This window comes from Cynoglossus semilaevis, chromosome 4 (assembly GCF_000523025.1).
Source record: "Cynoglossus semilaevis isolate Cse_v1.0 chromosome 4, Cse_v1.0, whole genome shotgun sequence".
Taxonomy (NCBI): Eukaryota; Metazoa; Chordata; class Actinopteri; order Pleuronectiformes; family Cynoglossidae; genus Cynoglossus; species Cynoglossus semilaevis.
This window is the reverse complement of record NC_024310.1, coordinates 12,032,951-12,053,632: the sequence shown is the minus strand read 5'-3', so window position 1 is coordinate 12,053,632 and position 20,682 is coordinate 12,032,951. Positions and strand designations below refer to the sequence as shown.

General features: G+C 40.3%; 2 protein-coding genes across 5 annotated transcripts in view; both read left to right on the top strand.

Annotated features, from left to right (window-relative positions):
• limk1a (LIM domain kinase 1a) overlaps positions 1-12,562 on the top strand; it is a 35,098-nt gene extending 22,536 nt beyond the window's left edge. For all 3 annotated transcript variants that reach the window (XM_008309217.3, XM_025054842.1, XM_008309218.3), the window contains 13 exons: positions 2,587-2,696; positions 4,142-4,357; positions 4,586-4,691; positions 5,218-5,429; positions 5,514-5,700; positions 5,995-6,081; positions 6,849-6,980; positions 7,449-7,508; positions 8,066-8,131; positions 8,713-8,878; positions 8,963-9,018; positions 9,458-9,615; positions 9,746-12,562. In XM_008309217.3, coding sequence (XP_008307439.1) covers positions 2,587-2,696; positions 4,142-4,357; positions 4,586-4,691; positions 5,218-5,429; positions 5,514-5,700; positions 5,995-6,081; positions 6,849-6,980; positions 7,449-7,508; positions 8,066-8,131; positions 8,713-8,878; positions 8,963-9,018; positions 9,458-9,615; positions 9,746-9,914 — 1,725 coding nt within the window. In that variant the 3' untranslated portion in view covers positions 9,915-12,562. The remainder of the gene's footprint in view (positions 1-2,586; positions 2,697-4,141; positions 4,358-4,585; positions 4,692-5,217; positions 5,430-5,513; positions 5,701-5,994; positions 6,082-6,848; positions 6,981-7,448; positions 7,509-8,065; positions 8,132-8,712; positions 8,879-8,962; positions 9,019-9,457; positions 9,616-9,745) is intronic.
• Positions 12,563-14,323: 1,761 nt separating this feature from the next.
• septin4b (septin 4b) overlaps positions 14,324-20,682 on the top strand; it is a 32,161-nt gene continuing 25,802 nt past the window's right edge. Inside the window, exons 1-2 of one of the 2 annotated variants that reach the window (XM_017032177.2) lie at positions 14,324-14,589; positions 17,594-17,601. In XM_017032177.2, coding sequence (XP_016887666.1) covers positions 14,538-14,589; positions 17,594-17,601 — 60 coding nt within the window. In that variant the 5' untranslated portion in view covers positions 14,324-14,537. The remainder of the gene's footprint in view (positions 14,590-17,593; positions 17,602-20,682) is intronic. The other variant, XM_008309216.3, reaches the window with a different exon arrangement.

Sequence of the window (20,682 nt, the reverse complement as noted above, 5' to 3'; positions counted from 1 at the left end):
CCCCTAGATGTATTGTTGAACAACCTTGCCAATGTAAAGCAGACGTGGAGGAAGGCAGTGATGAAGCTCATGTACCTGCAGTATTTACAGTGAAAGTGAATGGGGATTTAGGCGTTCACTGAGGAGGAGCTGACCGTGGTGCTGATTTGACCTGTCATTCTTTCTAATCTGAAAACATTTTATGATTCAATGCGAGGAGCATACAGTGTTAGACTACACTATTACACTATTGTTGCACCAGGACACTTCGACCTTGTGCGGACATTTTGGAGGTCTACACCGAGGGAGATTTTGTTTTGTCAAAATGTAGTTTTCAAATAAGGCTAAGGATTGAGTTTAGAGATATATTTACTATAGTAAACATGGAATAGGGAATCCATTATGTAAATGGATACTGGACACACAGCAACACCAGTGTGTGGGTGTGTGTTCACACATACATCTTGGGTGTCATGCTACAAATGGGAGCGACAGGAAAAGAGGACAGCTGGACGGAGATGAAAAGGGCGTGTGGCTTTGCACCACTTGACATGTCGGCTGCCATTTGCCTGCTATGCAGTCTCACACACACACACTGGATCCCAGAGTAAGTTTAAATCTTCCTGTGGTGTCATTTAGCCCTCCGTCTTTTCTGACAGGCGTTTCCTGCCAGTGCCGGTGTCTGACAGGAACTGTTTATTCCTCTGTTAATGAGACAGACTGCAGAACATAGAAACACATTTATGGTTAGCTCTCTCTGTTTGCTGTTATCGACCCATGTTATCATCACGGCCATTAAAATTACATGTAGAATTAAAGGAGGTTTCTGAAATTCTTGCTGATTCTTGCTGTTGTCAACCATTGAAATTCATCCTCATTTTTGATTAAAAAAACCCAGACTTTAACATACAGTCCTGTCCTGTTGTCTTGGAAGCAGCTGCACAGAATAATTACTTAAAAGGCCGGTAATTAAACCAATCACACGGTGTCTTTCACTGCGGGTCCTCAGGCAGCGGTGCCACATGGTTCTGAGTGTGTGTGTGTGTGTGTGTGTGTGTGCCCAGAGCCAACAGACACATGGCTCTAAATAATGATTTTATTGATTCTCGTTTCCTCTGCCTTTTCACCTCATTTTCTTTTGTTTATATTGACATTTGAGAACATGTCTGTCCGAGTCCGGTCCATGACTTATCCCTAACTAAAATGGAAATATGCAGAATATGTTCAGTTTTTCATCTTAATCAAATAATTATATACACACATATGGTATATAATATAATAATATATATGTATATTTTACATTTATACAGTAGTGTCCTATTAGTATGTTATGGGAATTTAGTATATATTATAAATATATTTAGTATATGTAAATGTATATATATATATATATATATATCTACATATGCACTAAGTGTATTTTATTTGTTTGCCTGTTTGTGCTGACATTTTGCAGGTCTACATAAGTAAGATTTTGTTTTGTCCATAGTGAATATGGTTATGTAAATGGGAAGAGCTTAAGAAGACGTAGGTTATATATGTTTTAACAGTGACAGTGTTTGCCAGAGCATATACATTAATGTATTTGAACCCAGTTATATGTTGCGAAGAAGGTTTGAATTAGCATTGAAAATACATAAAAAAGGCCGTTTCACTTGAGGTTCTGCAAGTCAGATTGTTTTCTGGAACACTGAGCAGACATTATTTAAATTGTTTTGCCTTTGAATCTGGCCCCTCTTCCTCTGGCTGTCCTGTTTGCCCTGCACCTCTTCAGCTCAGGATGCACCGCATTAGCATTACAGATGGTTGGAGTTGAGCTGCCGTCAGGGAGCGTCTGCTCCATTGGCATTTTTCTAGCATTTAAAGCATGAAATGTGGCTCATGTTTAATCATAGACACCAATTACTGCTTTGAGAGTGTGTGTGTAGGGTGTGTGTGTGTGGGTTGGGCTGGGGTTTTTGTCATCAATAGGCCACAGTTTACATGAAACAGTTAAAAGGTTCAGTATTGATGTGGAGCTGCTTTACATCTCCAGTGAATCAGAGTTGCCCAGAGCGACGACATGGGTTAAAGGAACAACAAGGCAAAGGTATTTCCACAAACCATGTGGTTAATCATCATATTTATATTTCTGTACACTTTGGGTAAATGATGAATCTTGATTTGTGAAGGTCTCGGTCTCTAGTTCCCCTCCGTCTTTCTTTCTCTACACGTGTACAGTAGAACCCAAATACAGTGTGTAGTCTGTTATACATAAATATAACAAGTGAGAACAGAACTTAGTCTGCACAATATATATCATGATTTTACAGGCATATGTATTGTGTTTTCACGTTATATTTTACCATATACTGTATGCTATGTTTTATATATACATATATTGTATTTTAAAAAAACAACATGCTGTATATGTCAAAATACTAGACATAATACACGCTGCAGTACAGTCCATGTCTCAGCTGCAGTATATCTTTTCTCTTATTGAATCAGTTCAGTCCAAACCAAATAACTGCTGTGAATCTTTGATTTTAATGTTTTTTTCTCAGCAACTATAAAACCCATTTCCTCACAGTTGCCTGATCTTCTCTGTTTGTGTCTCTGTCTCAGGTTGCCGGGGAGCATAAGTATCATCCTGAATGTTTCAGCTGCCTGAGGTGCAGATCGTTCATCGGTGATGGAGACACGTACGCCCTGGTGGAGAGATCCAATCTTTACTGGTGAGCTAAACTCATAAACAGCACAATATTCCAGAAGCACTCAGTCAAATATAAAGACATTCAGAGCAGTTTCAATGGATGTATTTCAAATGTTCCTCACAGTGAAACTCAAGTGGAAAATCAAGTTAGTGCTGCTTGGCTTTCTGTAAATTTCCAGTAACTTTCACCAACTTGTTTTACTTAATTTTCCTTAATTATCTTTTCTGCCACAGGGTAATCCGACTAAAACCCCCTCTAAGGGCAACAAAGGCTACAAAGAAAAAGCCAAAGCTGCTTAAGACTATGAAAAAAACAGACATTTTCCACAGTTAATCTGGACTTCAGAGGGCTTTTTGTTCACAATGTGACAAAATGTGCTGACAGCTGATGTCAGATGCAGCGGAAAAACATGACAAGCACACTAGAATATTTGAATTGAATTTTTTATTTGTTGCATTTTTATTGGCTAATTTGAAAATATATTTTTAAAGGCAGATATGAACAGATCAACAGTCGGGAGACGGGGGGGGGGGGGGGGGGGGGGACAATAAACGCAACACATTTGAGACAATAAAAAAAAACAGAAATCTCTTTAGTATTTCTGCTGATTTAGTAGAGATGGGAGCGTCATTCCAGGCAGATATTGATCCAAACTTGAGCAGCCAGTCATTGACTAAGAACAGAAGAATACACTTCAGCCAATCAAATACAGGGGAGAGAAAGGAATCCCCAAAACCAAGTGTTTCACATAGGTAACAGTTTCCTGCTCAGATGTGTGCACAGATACGTCGGCCTGTGTTGAAAAGTGTTGGTCTGTGAGCTGCATCAGGTCAGAGGAGAGGAGGAAATCGACCCTCATGTAAATGACTTCTCTAGTTGTGGAGCGCAATAATGATGGAGTTATAATAAATAAATAAAATAAATGAAAAAAATAATTTAAAATATTAACATCAAGCAAAATGAGAATATTTTTGTGTAGAATGTGTCAAAAAAAATGTGGTTCATGCTAACTGTACATTTGATTAGAATTGAAATAAGAAAGTAGTGAAAATAAAATTACCCATCATGCATTTGTTAAAAACAAAGACTTTGATCATTGGGTTTAACCTATCCAGTACTCATCAGTACAAGCCTCAAGACATCCATGCAAATGTGAAGCTGTGGTGGGCCGCATGAAATGACGTGATGGGCCGGGTTTGTCCCACGTGCCTTGAGTTGAAACTCTCCAAATTAGTGTGTAGGGCATAAGAGGATACATGTCTTTAAGCTGTAAGCTGCATGTGTTTTGGTGACGTGTGTGCAAACAACAACATGTGTGTTCACTGTGGATGGTGGTATTATTGGATGGATTACTAATAAACATAATCTGATTAACTCCAGGAAGCAGTTAACGAGATAAACCTGTTAATTTGGACATTAATAACCTTTGTTTTCCCCCCTCTCTCTCCTCTGTTCTCTGCCTCCAGTGGTCACTGCTACTACCAGACCATCGTCTCACCAGTGCCGCTACCCGACTCGCCATGTTCCAAAATCCCTCACACCGTCACACTGGTGTCCATCCCGGCCTCGGCCGACGGCAACAACGGACGCAGGGGGCGTGGTTTTTCAGTGGCCATTGATCAACCGCTCAGTCCGACCAACTGCTTCAGCCCAGATCTCGGTCGCACCATCAGAGTCTCACAGTGAGTCTAACTTCTCTGTAGCTGTAGAGTGAGGAAGACGTGCCACGGAGGTGAAGGACAGGGACTCAAAGCTGGGGGAGGATTAAAAGTGGGAAGAGATTAAACTTAATAAAATTGTCAAAGTGAGGGAGAGTAATTTTACGTCCCGGTCGCTGTGATAAGCCGGAGAGAAAATGTTGAGCAGAAACTTCTTATTCAGGTGTTATCTGTCTCTTCTTCGTCCTCCAGAGTGGACCCCGACTGCATTAGTCCTGATGTGAAGAATTCCATTCATGTGGGAGATAGGATCCTGGAAATTAATGGAACTCCAGTTCACAACGTTCCTCTGGACGAGGTATTCATTGCTCATACTGTGCCTGGGTCATTGACGTCATGTACTCCATTGTACAACATTGAATGGAACTGCAGTTCATTGTTGTTCATCTCCTAAATTAGCTAATGATAGATTTTGAATTTATTTTCTTAATTTCAAACTCAATAATGTATTTTAAAAAGAAACATTTAATAGCATTTATAATTTATGGCACACTATTAAAATGCGAGCTAGCTAATGTTAGCTACAACAGTCCTGATGACACCAGAGCTAAGCTTAGCTAGCTTTAATTCTAAATCTACTCGGTGATCTGGTTAATGGTTTAGAGCAGTGGATGCCTTCACTTTAATGACTTTTTCTTCCTTAAGGGAAATTAAATATTTTATTATTCATGCTGGAGTGGCAGAGTTAAAAGCTGAATAAACTGATCTGAGCCCAGTGTTAAAACCTTCATCCATTACATTATTTATTTATTTTCTGTGAAACATCTCTGCTGTTCTAAATTTGGATTTCTCCTCCTCCTCTTCGTCATCCATCTTTTCTCCAGATCGACCTGCTGATCCAGGAGACGAGCCGGCTGCTGCAGCTCACCATCGAACACGACCCTCACAGTCACGGGCTGGAGGGAGGTCACTTAGAGACTGGAGGACAGGTGGACGGACCCCTGTCCCCCCCTCTGACTGATGGGCCCAGCCCCATCCTCCCCATCACCCAGGCCCCCAACCCTGACATCAGCAGCCTCAAGTCTCGCATCATCACGTAAGAAGCTAACCAACCATTCATGCCGACTCAGCCCATTTTCAAAGAAAGTTGCTAATTTCACCATGTCATCGATTGTTGAAGGCGGAGCTACAGCACTGAGAAGTCGCCAGACACCAGCAACGCCGCTTCACCCATCTCCCAGAGGAAAGACATAAACCGCTCAGAATCACTGCGTGTCGTTTCCAACAGAACACATCGCATCTTCCGTCCGTCTGACCTCATCCACGGAGAGGTGCTGGGAAAAGGCTGCTTTGGACAAGCCATCAAGGTAGAGACTCAGGTTATGTCATAACAGTGACGCCAGTCAGTCAGGTTTCTGGTTCCTTGACCTGTTTTTTCTTAGTATTTTTATATGATTTTCATCAGCTGCAGCCTGTCAATTTATAACAATTTGGAGACAGTAATGTTTTCAGACTTAGCTCATCTTTAAATTATTATTTAAATATAAATTATGTTTGATTCATATTCCATCTAATTGTTGAAGAAAAGCATCTGCCTCTATGTCTAATGTAACTATGACCTGTACTTATTGAGTGTTATGTATCACTGTGGTTGGTCACAGGTGACGCACAGGGAGACAGGGGAGGTGATGGTGATGAAGGAGTTGATTCGCTTTGACGATGAGACACAGAAAACCTTTTTAAAAGAGGTAAGTTAAAAAAATACAGATTAATAATCTTTGTCTCACTTCGAAGTTCCCCTGGTGTGGAAGTTCCTCATTCAGACAACCAGACCATAATAAATAATTCGGAAGTCAAACCCAGTGAAAATGAAAGAAAAAAACAGTTTAGAACTGGATATTTCTATTTTTAAATCCCCTTGAATGTTATCAAATTTAGATGTTGATCTTTACTTAGTTTAATATTCAATAAGAATAAGAATAAAAGGAAAGGTTTGGTCGTTTGTTGTTGTTGAAACCTGACAACAGTGCTATCTAGTGGAAATATAATGAATAAATTTTTACAAATGACCCATAATAACAAATAAAAGAAGAATTAAAAAAAAAAATTATTACTGAAGATGTCACCATGAAAACCATTTCTTTCTTCTTCATTAAAAATATTTTTCAGTAATTAAGATATTTATGGGTCATAAAATTCTCATCCTGTCATTTTGTCCATGTGATATTTTGTTTTCTGCTGCAGCTGCAGTAAATTTGACTTTTCTACTTAATATGTCCTGGCTGAGAACAAAATTAAAGTCAAAACAAGGAGGGGAGGGGATAAACAAACCCTGACCACAATAAGCCCGACTATACTGCCCCCCTGTGGCTGTTTGTTCAAAGTCAGCCTATGTCTCGTGTCATTAAGTTGATCTCATACAGATGTTGTTTAATGTTTGATGATGGAGGGTGAAAATATGACTATGAAATAGTACATGATAATTTGTCTATATTTCTGTGTTCCGTCTCCTCAGGTGAAGGTCATGCGTTGCCTGGATCATCCTAATGTGCTCAAGTTCATTGGAGTCCTGTACAAAGACAAGAGACTGAACTTCATCGCAGAGTACATCAAAGGAGGAACTCTGAGGGAGATCATCAAAAAGATGGTGAGAGTGAGGAGCGTCTGTCTGGTTCAGTCCCGCTGACTGAACAACATACACGTGAAAAAAAAAACATGTTCTTTTACTAGACAATAAACTAAATAAGAGAGAATTTTATGAACAAACGTTGAGGAAATTCACCTACAGCTCAGATGTTTGGTAATCAAATAAATAAACAAAAAAAAAGAATAATGTTACAAAAGTAGGGGGCAGGGCCCCTAAGGAGCACAGAGCTGTTGCAACACTGCAGGGCAAATTATTATTATTATTATTTGTGCTCCCCACTCTGCAGTGTTTATATTCATATTTCTTTCCTGAAGAGTAAGTAGAATAAAATACAAAAGACAGAGTATATAGAATAAATATAATCAATTGTTAAATATAATCAACATTTTCCATTTCCAGTACAGTTTTTGGTTTCCCGAAGTCCTGGATAATTGACTTAGATTTTTTCTCTCTCTCTCTCCTTCACAGGACAGCAATTATCCCTGGAACCAACGAGTCAGTTTTGCCAAGGACATAGCTGCAGGGATGGTGAGTTCAGAGCAGAAATATCTACATTGTGGAGCTCACTCCAAGGCCCAAAAAGAAAAAAAGAAACTCCCCCTTTTCCCCAGTCTCCAGAGAGACTACATCACATTTAAAAACCCAATGATTTAGAAAAAAAAGAAAAGAAAAACTGAGGTCTTGACCTGAAAGTGTTTTTAATTTAGTGCCATGTCTTCATACATTACATACAGAATGGTGTCACGTGAGTTCACGTTTTTTAACATTTTCAGTTTCTAATCTTGTAAATCTAGTTCTCACAGAGCTCATAATGTGCACAGTGTTTTCCAAATCACTCCATGAATTCCTGCAGGATTAGACCAGGGTTTCCCAGTGTTTTTCCCTGATATGAGAACAATGATGAATGTGTCACATGACTGGGTCATTGTACTTACTTCACCGGCTACTAAAGATAACACAAGGCTCAGTTGTTCAGCTGTTGGCACAAGACTGAGAAAATCACTGCAAACTTTTTTTGTTGTTTTTCTTTGTTTTGTTTTTTTTTTTAACTCTCCAATTTTTTTTTCCCCTTGTGTTTCTCCCAGTCGTATCTGCATTCCATGAACATAATCCACCGGGACTTGAACTCACACAACTGTCTAGTCCGAGAGGTAAGAACACGTACAGTCCTGTCAGTGTGTGTGTGTGTGAGAGAGACAGAGAGCAAGAGAGAGAGAGAGAGATACCTGTGCTTGTACAGTATGATTTCATTAAGGATCTAGAACAGCCTCCCATTCTTAGCCCATGCAATTCACTATGTATATATGCATAACTACACAGTCTATATAGTACACAGCATTTTGTCATGTCTAGAAATGCATCACATAGGCCACACAGTCACCCTGTTTAAAATGAAAATTTTCTTTCCTCTGACAACCATAGAATTTATTTTTAAATACTGTGGAGAGCAGCATAGTGGTAGGGAGGGGGGAAAAAACGTGGAATTCTCTTTTTCAAAAAGCAAGTGGTGCTTTATTAGGAAATATGGGGCTTGACTTTCTATTGACCATATGCTCAGTACTTATATAGTACAATGTATAGTATTTATGTACAGTTTGAAAAAATCAGAATATAAACTGCAGATCTATTCATGAAATATGGTAATTAAATTCTACACATTTTTCCACAACGTATCTGTGTTTACTGAAACAATGAGGAAGTGAAGACTGACTGGGTGATTCCCTGTGTGCAGGACAACACAGTGGTGGTGGCAGACTTCGGACTGGCCCGGCTCATGATCGATGACAAGCACGAGGAGCTGTCACAGGGCAAACTGGCCGGGCTGAAGAGACCGGATCGCAGGAAGAGGTACACGGTGGTGGGAAACCCTTACTGGATGGCTCCGGAGATGATCCACGGTACGAGCTGCTGATGTTCAGCGATACCAACAGACATCTCTGCTGCCGTATGTCTGTTACTGACTGTGCTGTTTGATGTTTTAGGGAAGAGCTACGACGAGAGAGTAGACATCTTCTCCTTTGGCATCATGCTCTGTGAGGTGAGTGTTTTCAGCAGATAGTTAATATATCAGGATGAGTTTCAAGATTTCATAAAATTGTGAACCACACTTCTTTGCTTTAGCACAAAAAAGTCTTGCCTGACACTAAAGCTTTAAATCTAACTGAATTCTTGAATGATTAGATTTAACTTAAAAAACGGACTTTTATATTAATTAAATTATTTTTTCATGTTAAGTACACTCTCTCAGTGTTTTTCGTGGTTTTACATTTCCTTATATTTTAAGAGCCTTAAATCTTTGGGGGAGGGGGCTTCATGTTGTGGGTCAGTTCTTTTTCCATCTATAGTCTGGTTCTTTTACACACGAAGCACCAGATGAACTAGAAACTGAGCAGGAACTATGGAGCACGAGTCATGTGGGTTCACAGATGGTCCTATAGTTTTACAATTCAATCAATTCATTTTCTTGCTTCCTTCAGATCATTGGCAGAGTGAATGCAGACCCAGACTATCTCCCCCGGGCCATGGACTTTGGACTGAATGTGTCTGGCTTCCTGGAGCACTATTGTCCTCCAGATTGTCCTCCTGCCTTCTTCCCTGTGGCTGCTGTGTGCTGTGACCTGGACGCAGACAAACGGTCAGTCATCTTTAAAAGAATTATCCTTAAACACACTGTTTCTGGATGTAAAGAAATACTTTAAATATCATTTACATTTTTTTACTACCAGTCAATAAAAATATGATGTTCCTGTTTTCTTTACCCACAGCCCTGCTTTCACTAAGCTGGAGGAGTGGCTGGAGAACCTGAAGATGCACTTGGACATCGCTCTGCCCCTGATGTCTGAGCTGGACATGTTGCACAAAGCATTCTGGGAAAACCACAGCATGCTGCGTGCTGAAAACGGCCTGCACACACACCCTGAGCAGCCAGAGTAGGGCCCACTGCAACAAAAAACGCTGGGAGTGAGAGAACGCTCCAGCGAGACAGCGCCCCCTGTGTCAGGTGGTGCAGTATTCATGCCCCTCAATGTTTGAACCAATGAACTCAGGCTGAATCCAGGAAAAAGTGGAAACGAAAAGCCAGAGTTTTTAACTATAACAGTATTTTTTCTGCAATCACAGCTTGAATGCAAAAATGAATTGCAACAAAACCAACCTATAACTATGATTCTAGAATCATTTCCGTTTAATAATACCTGATGAGGAGCTCACACACTACGTTAAGTTGTTTCTCTCTAAGTCTTAACCTCATTAGTTTGGTTCTAAATGTGAATTACTACAAATACTAAACCAGTTCAGTTCAGTCGTGTGCACTGAGCTCAGATCCCGACCTGTGTCGGCATGTTCAGGTCAGACACTTTTCCAGCTTTAAATAGCTCAATGTACAGTGCATGGGTGTAAATACTGCTGTCAGGTCACGTCCTGCTTCCTGTGACCTCAGACCTCCTCACGTCTGTATCGCTGCTCCTCCCACCTCCACCTCCACCTCCCTCCTCTAACGTGTAGCACTGGCTCAAGGTACGCATACTGTAATAGCTGCTCATAACTTTGGTACTTTGTCTCTCCAGCTTCTAGAACTGTCGGCGTAAATCACGTAAGCCCAGTGCTGTAATAGTATCACTGTACATAGTCGGCATCGTTGTAAATGTTTTAAATAGTGTAAAATGTACAGACATATTTTATATACTGAGGTTTGGTTGCCATGTTTTGGCTGTGGAACTGAAATCAAGCAGAGCCATAATTGGACTGCAGTTCTGAAGGGCAGACCACTGACGGTGGCGGCTACGGAATTTTACTGTAGCACTAAAGATTTGAGGAACAGCGTCAACATAAAGCACTGTAAAATCACACTTCACAGAAACGATCAGCCCAGCATTTCCAGGTCATGTTAAGTCAGACTACTGACATGACAGTTTAGGGTAACAGACTTGTTCCTAGTAAAGTCACTCATCTCATCACTCGACTGTACTTCAGATGTTTGACCCACTGTTTGTTTACATGTAAATGCTGTACCTGTAAATACCACTGTATAGACAGTAAACATGTCTGTCCTCACATTCTTCTGTGTGCGTTGCATAAATACGCGCAATTCCTTAAAAGTAATCTCTTCCACCGGTCCTCATTTCTGTCTCCCTCTCTTCCTCTTTCTGTCTTGCACCTTTCTGATGTAAGATTTTCTGCCTTTCATCCAGTTTTTTAACACTGTTGTTTTTACAAGTCGCATGGTTAATGAACTTGGTAGATGAATCAAGCTTCTGGATCGAGCTTTCTTTAGCTCGAAAATCTTGTAGTTTTGAATAACAAAACAGAGAAAATGTGGTGAGAGAAAGACAGACTAAGAGGAAACGGGGATTAAAATGAAGCATTTGTTTATATACGTATACGGTGTATATTCACTGAAACCCTTTTGTACAGATTTAAGTACTTTTATTTGCACTATATTGCTATATATATTTACTAAATGGCTACCTGAAGCCATGTTTGTTAATTTCCTCTCTCGGGCTACTTGTGATAAGGAAATACATTATGTCGGTTCAGGTTGATATACATATGAATGCAAGACACTGAAAGAGCCTTTCAATTTAAAAATGAGATCTGGAAAATCCATCCTCTTGATAGCATCCTGCCTCATTTGGGCATTCATTTTCTTCGTGCATGGTTGAAAAACGAATGTTGCACAGGTTGAAATCTGTGCAAAACAGGAGTAATTTTCATTATTCCACTCACGAATTCTCCCAGAAAACAGGGTTTTTCTTCATCCTTTTGCCACCAAGAGGATGTGATGTCCCAGATCTGCCTGCTGCCTACAGACTGGTCCTTTGTGAAAGATGTACTCTGTTGTTATTGACTGCTTGATTTCACATGCGATGCCCCGGAGGCTTCAACCACGGCTGGCCTCTCTGATAATAGAGCACTTATCCCAGCTTGTCTCACCTCTCTTTCACTTCTTCCTCACTCTCCTTTGGCTCAGGGCCGTATCTTTCTGGAGCTTACTTCACTGTTTGTTTAATGCAGCAGCTTAATTGTGAGACTAAGCATGCAAACCTACTACTGTCAAAGCCGCTTCTGTGAAACTGTCCCCTCCTGGTGGACGCGTTCTTTCCGTGGGCATGTGCTGTGAACGAGTCGCTCTGTCACTTTTCTGTCTCCACTCCTGTCCAGCATGTTTTCTTGTGTCTGTCTGTGAGGATGGTGAGTCAATGAGAATGTCTTTGAAAAAGGATCGTTACCTCTGAACAATGCCGTGCCTTTGTTGTAAGCTAGCCTTGCCAACGATTCGGAAAAAAAAAATCATGAACTGATTCCCTTTTTTAGTGCATCATCAGTGCAAACCTGTGGATTAAATACCGTTGATGATACAGTGTTGTTTGGGTTTTCATCATGTTCTGTCATATTTAGATTTCACACGACTCCATGGTCAACTTTTCATATTTTAATTTTTTTGTTTGTTTGTTTTTTTTTACCCAAGCTGTGAAAACTATTCTGCACTTTATTCCTGAACATGAACATTTAGACTCTGTGGAAGTGACTGTTTTTTGCCCTTTTGTCATAGCTAAAAATAAAACTGTTGCTTCTTAAACAAACCATGGAGTTTTTCCTCCTTTTTTATATGGCTTAAATCATGTGTCAAACTCAAGACCCGGGGGCCAAATGTGGCCTGCCAAGCCGTTTTGTGTGGCCCACAAGAGCTTAAAAAGTATTTAGTAAAGTCCATGCAGCAGAGTTTCTTAACCAAAGAGATTAAAAGTTTTTATAATCAATGAAATAATAAGAAATTGCAGAAACATGTTTTAGTCTGTTATGGAGTGGTTACAAAAATAAAACATCTTTTAGACTCTATTCTGTTTGTATCAGAGTCTGAATGACCTATTATTTTAAAATATTGCCAGATTATCTTTAAATAAAGAAAGTAAATTGATATGGTGGATTCTTTGAATGAAGTAAATTAGTAAAAATTAAGTACTTTTTTTTCACTGTGTCCCACTGTGGCCCAGTACCAAATGACCTATGGACTAGTGCTGGTCCAGAGTTTGACAATGAACGATTCTTTTAATACCAATGGCAGAGATGAATAATATTTTTGGAAATACGGTGTGTAAAACATGAGATTTTGTATAATTTAATTTAGAAATACTTTTAACTTAATCGAAAACAGTAATTTTGTCCATAGTTCGATTTTTTCTGCAATACGAGTTTTTATCGTGTTACAGGGAGAGAAACAAGAGTCTAGTTTTTGAAATACATTTACCAGCAGAGGTCGCAGTTTACCTTTGGTTTTACCTTTGCTTTTTCTCCATCAGAAATTTCATTATACACTATAAATCAATTAAGTCAATATGCAGTTGTTTAATTTACTTAGATACATATACAATGTTATCTTTAAGCGGTGCATATAACTACAAAACCGCAGGATTTAAATATTGTATTCAATTAATGAATGAATTAAAAGGACATTGCTTTCCGGTATTGATAAGTTTCTATCATTTATTTATTTACCTTTTCATTAAGTTGAGTGTTGCAGTGTTTGTTTGTCTTTTTCTTTGTTTATTCTCGCACGTGACGCCTGTCGCATCACAACCACGTGTGATTGTTTTCATTTGGACAGCAGCTGCAGCGGTGGGTGTCTCTGACGTCACCAACCCGTGACAGCGCGTAAATTCGAGTTGCCAAGTTGTACGATTCTCCGCCCAAATAAGAAGTCTCACCTCACATGAACCTAAGACGAGAATGGTTAAATGCGACACTTGTTTGGGTTCGACTGGTGAAAAAAAATTGTCTTAAAGGGTGAGCATTTAGCACTCTTACTTACTTAAAATCTTATAGTTTGATCAAAACAATTTCACCTTGAAAGTTGCAGAACTCCAGTTTGAGAAGAAAGATTAACCCCTCTATTTAAAAAACAAAACAAAAAAAAAAAACACACACGCCACACATTCAGCCAGTCACCAACCAGCTGCAGTGATAATAAGGCTAGTGGGGTTAATATAGCACACAGCTCAAAAAACTGTGCAGCTGTACACCTCAACACCTCAACCCCTGAGCCTGTTGCTGTGCATGTCCTTAAAAAATCTAGAAATGTTTAATTCTTTCCATAAAGTTTTTTTAATGGGTGCACTTCCATGACGTGGTTCTTTTCCACATTATGCAAGTTTTGCTTAGTAAACAGAAGTGACGTCAATGCAGCGATATGAGAAAAAATATATAAACTATGCAATTTGAAATTCAAGAGGACCTTAAACAAATACAGCGACACTTCATAGTCATTATTTTAACTCAACTATAAGTCAGGCCCTTGACCAAAGCGTAGCAATTTATATAGTTTTTAAAGGAGAGCTTGGTAAACGTATATCAGACTTGGCAACCCAGTCTTTACTTGAACCACGACATGCACGCGGGCGCATTCACAGAGAAGGGGGGGACGGGTTTGTCCGGTCTAACATTTCAAGCATTCTGTCGTTTCACTGCAGTTGTGTTCAGGCTGAGAGCAGTATCACGTTTGGAGGGAAAAACAGAAGGAGCTGCAGACAGGATTTTGTGCTCACACTGCAACTTTCAACGATGGAAAATTCGTCCAGTAACAACCGATTTCGATCCGCAGTGTTCAACCACGGTGAGTGTGTCTCGTGTGTTCCCCAGATGCTGCTGATATCTGTATTGAATTACTCTCTTGTGGACTGGTTGGCTGGCTGACTGACTGGCTGACTGACTTACTTACTGACTTCCATGTAAACGTGCTAAGTATTAGTCAGGTTGAAGAGATGTAGAATAAGAATGAACGCTGTGTTGTGTTTAAAGGTTTTTAAACACGCGCTGACTGCTCTCAGTTCAGCTGGATGAAATTCCGTCCACTGCTCCACACACGGGACAGAAGAACTGCACACTGTAATTCTGCAGTTATGCAAGAGTGATATGATGAGTGGCCACACTCTACCATTGCTGTAGTTGGAAACAGATACATTACATATAGATATACTGTAGCTATATGTGTATATACTGTATATTTACCTATATATCTAGACGAAGAAGAAGCTCTGAGCTCTGTGAGGATACATTTTGGGACACTCCTCTGTTCATTGAAGGGCTGTAATATTAAGCTTACACATTAGCTGCCATTCCGATAGCTGACAAGTGCAGAGGTTTTTGTCAAAATGCACTGTGTTCGCTTTGGTGACAGCTATTGGTAGAAATTGGTATTTTTCACAACACTAGCTTTTACACTGTTTTCATCAGGTGCGATGCTTCTCTGTTAAGGCCGCCGTGTTGGATCACAGTAAACAAACTAAATATTTAATTTAATTTAATTTATTATTAATTTAATTTATTATTAATTTAATTTATTATTAATTTAATTTATTATTAATTTAATTTAAATTTAATTTCTTCCAAATAGTCAATAGTTAGGTGATATCTTACAACAAGAACGTCACCACTTCACCACGTGGTGTTGCTAAATCCTTCTCACTGTACCTTTAAAATCAGTTCTATTTCATCTTTTCTAACATGAAATTGTTGTGGAGTCTTGGCCCTTTGTTCACAGTACAATGAACGTCTTTGGTTTGTCTATAAAATGCAGCCCTGCTAATGATACAGGAATACAGTGAATTCACTCCACCAAGACACAGTACAGTGGGGTGGGGGGGTTTAAGATTTGCTGCATTTTGCCAGTATGGTAGAGAGTCTGGGTTGCACTGAAACATCTGGTTTGTTAAACTCCTGCCTGTGGTGTAAACAGAGCGAGGGTGTGTTGGAGATGGAGACAGAATGGAGAAAGTGGGAGGTAACCAGTGCACTTGCCCAATGTCTGCAGTGCAGAAAGCAGAAAACAATAGTGCTGAGTTTTCATTTCAGTTCAAGGGTGATGTTTTTGAAGATTAATCGGATTCCTTTTTTTTAACCTATGTGGCTGAGTGATGCTCACTGTATATTCAACAATCTCGATTAACTTAGAATTCTAGATTCATTAATCGTGATTAATTACGGTTCATTATGACCATGATACATAATGAATAATTGAGATTTACCCACAGCTATCCAGTCATAATCAGATTAAAATTTGTAACCATTTAACAGCACCAGTTAAAAGACAACAAAATACTTTAGTTCTTTATGTATTCATTTTTTGCTTAAGCAGCTTGGCCAAAGATTTACCTTTAGCATTTTACAGTAGTCCATTCTATTCGGGCTCCTTAGATTTTACATCCTGGTGTTAAGTTCAAATGTTAGTTCTGCCATGTTTAACCTCTTTTTTTCACCCACTGAATAAGCCTTTTCTGCCTGAGACACAGTATCTTTGCAGTTCTGGTGTACATCAGAGGGTTTACTAATGTTCCATCTCGACACTGACAATGAAGTAGCTCATTAAATCTCTCACATACAGCCTGCTTTTGAACTGTAGATGGAACCAGACCTACTTTTTTCCCAAGCCCATAACCCACTTATCCAGTACAGCAAAATCGGTCCATGGCATCAGTCACTCTAATAGCAAAGTCTCCCTCAGGAAGACCGCTAGCAGGAAAGTCAGTGGTGAGGATGGGTGGCACAGTCAGCAGTGGATAACATTCCTCAGGGAAAGCCTGGTGGAGGGACACGAGCAGCCTCGCTGCTGTCTGTGGCCGCACTGACAGCATCACCGGTGCCACATTTAGGTCAGGAAATGATCTGCAAGAAAAATTGAATGTAGCGAAGCGAGTAGTCGTTATGGTGGAGCTCAAGAATTTGATGTTGATAACATGGTGAGCATGTCTGTAATCAGATATTTTCAGCTCCAAATTTGCAGCCTTATTTGCAGAGTGGAGGTGGAGGATGTATACATTTCACGTTCATTTGTTTGCTTTGTCAACAGTGTGCACGAGTGTATTTGCATGTCATCCTGCCAAAGAATTTTTGCTAAAAATGAGAGCTAGCCGCTATACTTACTGAGGCTGGTTCTGCAGTATTTGAGCACACAAACATTTTACAGTCAGGGTGAATACTACTACTACTACTTTTTCTTCTATATTAAATGTTTACATGTGGACATTAGTGTCATATTTTCTCTCACAAAGGGACAAAAAGCTGGTTTTGATCCTGTAGCCCCACCCTTAATCCCAGGGGCTTCAACGTTTCCATTCAGGTGACCCCCAGACTAATGGAGAGATAGAGTAGGGACCCCTGACTATGCATTTTGTTTTATTTAAAAATGTGGGGCTTTTTAAATTTAAAACTAGGCTAAGTGACATGTTCAAATGCACCTTGTTTTTTACTGTTGTAAAACTGTTTGCAACAACCAATTATTTGTACTTTTAATTAATTTAATTTAATCAGACAACTTGCTGATTCTTACTAATTAACCTGTGACTGTGTTGTTGACAAGTCATTCGATCTTGTAATGTCCTTAACTTGAATGAAACCAGAACAACAATAAAATAAAATATTACAATCATTATAAGTCAGTCATTGATTACTGAGACTAATGTCTGAAATGCATTGTCGGGGAACTCTGGGTATACAGTTAGTCTTCTCATCTTCCTGATGTTTGTGAGATTCATGTTGTCACGTCTGTTTCTTTTTCATGTGCCTTCTCTGACGTGGGGTTTAAAATCGCTGCGGCCAATCGATAATCCTTCGCTGACCAGACGATGAGGTAAGAGACCAGACTTTTCCTCCCTGCTGCTGCCGAAACATAAAGTCAGTCATCTGTGAAGTGAGATTCTGCCTCGATTATCTCACCAAAATGAGCTCTTTGTGGTTTGATGATGTCAGCCCTTTTGATTCCTCGTACCCTCAGCTACCGATGTTGGTTTTTGCTGCTGTTCCATCGAAAACCCGTGGGTTCATTAGTCTTAAGAGTGAATGTAATTCACACTTGGATATTTTATGTATGAAAGCCTTGTTTCCATTCTCTCAGTGTTTAAACAGAGTACTTTAAATACTCTCAGATTTATATCTTCCGCTGTGCTTCGGGGTTGTACTTGACACCATCAGAGAAGATGTGTGAGAAAAGGTGTGTTCACAGCCTAGATTTTCCTGTTCTTTGTCTCGCATATGACAACTGAGAATTAGATGTGTGTGCATCAGCTTTGTTTGTGAAACTGCTGCTTTTGTCTGGATTTCACTTCTTCTCTCTTCATAAAAGAAGTCTGTTTCTGACTTTGGTTGAGTTCCAACATCCTTCTACAGAATCAGCAGCTTCCCCTGAAGTCTGCTGCAGGTCCAGAGTCGCGGTGGACATCCAGTTTTTTTACAGTAGCCAGCAGCCTGTCACCTGTGTGTCAAAACTGCCTCCCCCCTCGCTCTCACCCCTGCTGACTGCTTCTCTTCTCAATGTCACTGTTTGCATCCCAGAAACCCTGCAGCTGTGTTTAACCCGGTCGAGTGGGGATGAAAAGGGGGCGTGTTTGTTTTCAAGCCCAAACAGTTCACAGACGGGCAGAGAGGAGTGAATCTGTATGGGTGTAACAGACCCCGGTTCCTTCCTCAGCTGCATTCCAAGACTATGTGACACGGCTGTAGTGTAGTGTGTTGTGTGTCCAGCCGCAGGGAACACCTTTTCACCAAACTATCATCTGTCAACAACCCCATGGCTGCAGCTTCTGCTGCTGCTGTTGCACCGACAGCCTCAGCCTCAGTCAGTTGGCAGCAGATCCGCCCACAAAAGTTTGTGATTCACATGAAGACACAATGTACTGTACTCTCCTCTCAAAGCCACTCTTCAGGCCAGGTTGACATTACTAAAGTGCCCTGCCCTTGGTTTACACCCCATGGCTGCAAACCACGTAGCACTACTTTGGGGTGTGGTGAAGCCAGAGGGTGGTTGTGGCTTCCTTTGTTAGCCTTAAAATGCCACATAACCTCAGACTTGGGCCGACGTCACTGTTCCTGGGCAGTGTCAGCTCATGACAGGGAAGCACTCCAGAGCGGGCGCTTGTCTATCCTGAGAAGGTTGTCTTCACCACGGAGCATTCCTCTGTGGCTTTTACTCAACCGGCCATTAGCTTCCTGTGCCTTCAATTGGTGCCCTGCTCTGCAGTCTGAGGAAAGGCAGTCTATACTTGGACTTTATTAGCCTATTAGAGAGTTCGCTGCTGCATTGGTTGCTGGATTTCCCCTCTTCCCAGTTTTCCCCTGTAGCCAGTTCTGTTTTTCTCATTTGTCGTCACTCCTGCCATGTGCACTTCACTTTAAAGTACTTTAAAAACTGGAATGGCAGAATGTGCAGATTTGCTGAGCCACGCCCGTCTGTGCACTGATTGACACATCAAACGTCATTACACTGGGGGAAGTGACAAATGTGAGGCATGATATATGACATTTTCTTACCAGCTTGGTAATTCAATCGTCAGGCAACCTGTTCCCTGTTAGATGCAGGAGAATCTATGTAAATCAAAGCAGTTTCTTCTTGCTTCACACAGCTCACATCCATAGATAATATATAGGAACTGGATGGTTGTCACCAGCAGGCTGAAACTGCCTCAGTCAGCTGAAATACGTTTGGCTTTGGTTTTCGAAAAGTTTGGAACGAAGGCAGATTCTGTCATGATTTAATTTTGAGCGCAGTAATCATTTAGTCATCAGTCAAACATTAGCTGCAGTTCTACTGCTGTAGAATATGATGTCATTTATTGACAATGATTACATGTGAATGGTAAAAGAATCATGGCTTTAAATCTTACTTGTTGCTCTGTGATAGTGGCCCTGGTGAATTGTCAGTGAACATCACCGATATATGTGATTATTATATATAAAAATAATCTCATATTTCAGAACATGAAAAAAGAAGACCTGCAACTCTGTGTTGACAGGAAAAAGATTACAGATGTTATAAACTTGGATGGAAGCAGCGTAGTTCTCAAAACCAGCCCAGCCTTTAATGGCCTCACCCTGCAGCTGCAGCCTGCAACACAAGTAGCTCAACATCAGGTTTGCCACCTACTCCATTATCTTAATACTCCACAGACAACAATGATGGTCCACAGCAATAGAGGTTGACTCGTCAGTCATCAGTGGAACCTGACCCTTCACTGATGTGTGGGCAGGGTGGTGACAGTAACACTGAGGTGGGGTTAGAGTCTGCGTGCTTGGCTATGACAGGCCGTCCTCTGGGCTGTTTTTACAGTGTGATGTGAGTGGGAACAACCAGGTTAGGGAGCCGACAGGTGACACTTGACATATTAGGAGGTGAGGGGAAGATCAACAATAAGGAGGTGCTGAAGGATGTGTTTGTGTATTAACAGGCTTACAGTCATGTGCGTTGTTGTTTAACAGTCAGTTTTTGCAGGTGAGCCACGGTATAGGACAAGCACAGCTTTTATTTGGAAATTTTAGAGTTTTCTTGGTTTAACTGTATGGAGTTTGTATGTTGTGTGTAATCTACGTGGCTGTTTTTTCTCCAGAAACTGCAGTTTTCTCCAACAGTCAATAATTATTGTCTGGACAGTTTTTGTAATCTGTAGAAGCAAAAATAATTTAAAAGGTGTGACCAAATCCAAAGTAGGTCAGTAGTCCACCACTGGGCTGAGAAATAGAGACAGAAGTGTCAAAAATCATTTACACCAGGTTTAGAAATGAATACTCTTTGCAATAGCTGGGAAGTTTCTGTTGTTGTTCCAGGTTATACAGCACATTGTACTCTCACCTCTGCAGTATGGAGGTCAAGTAGAACAATATTGACTCTCTTTGAATGAACTTGGTGAATGAATTGGTCATTTGTTTCATTTTACTGTGT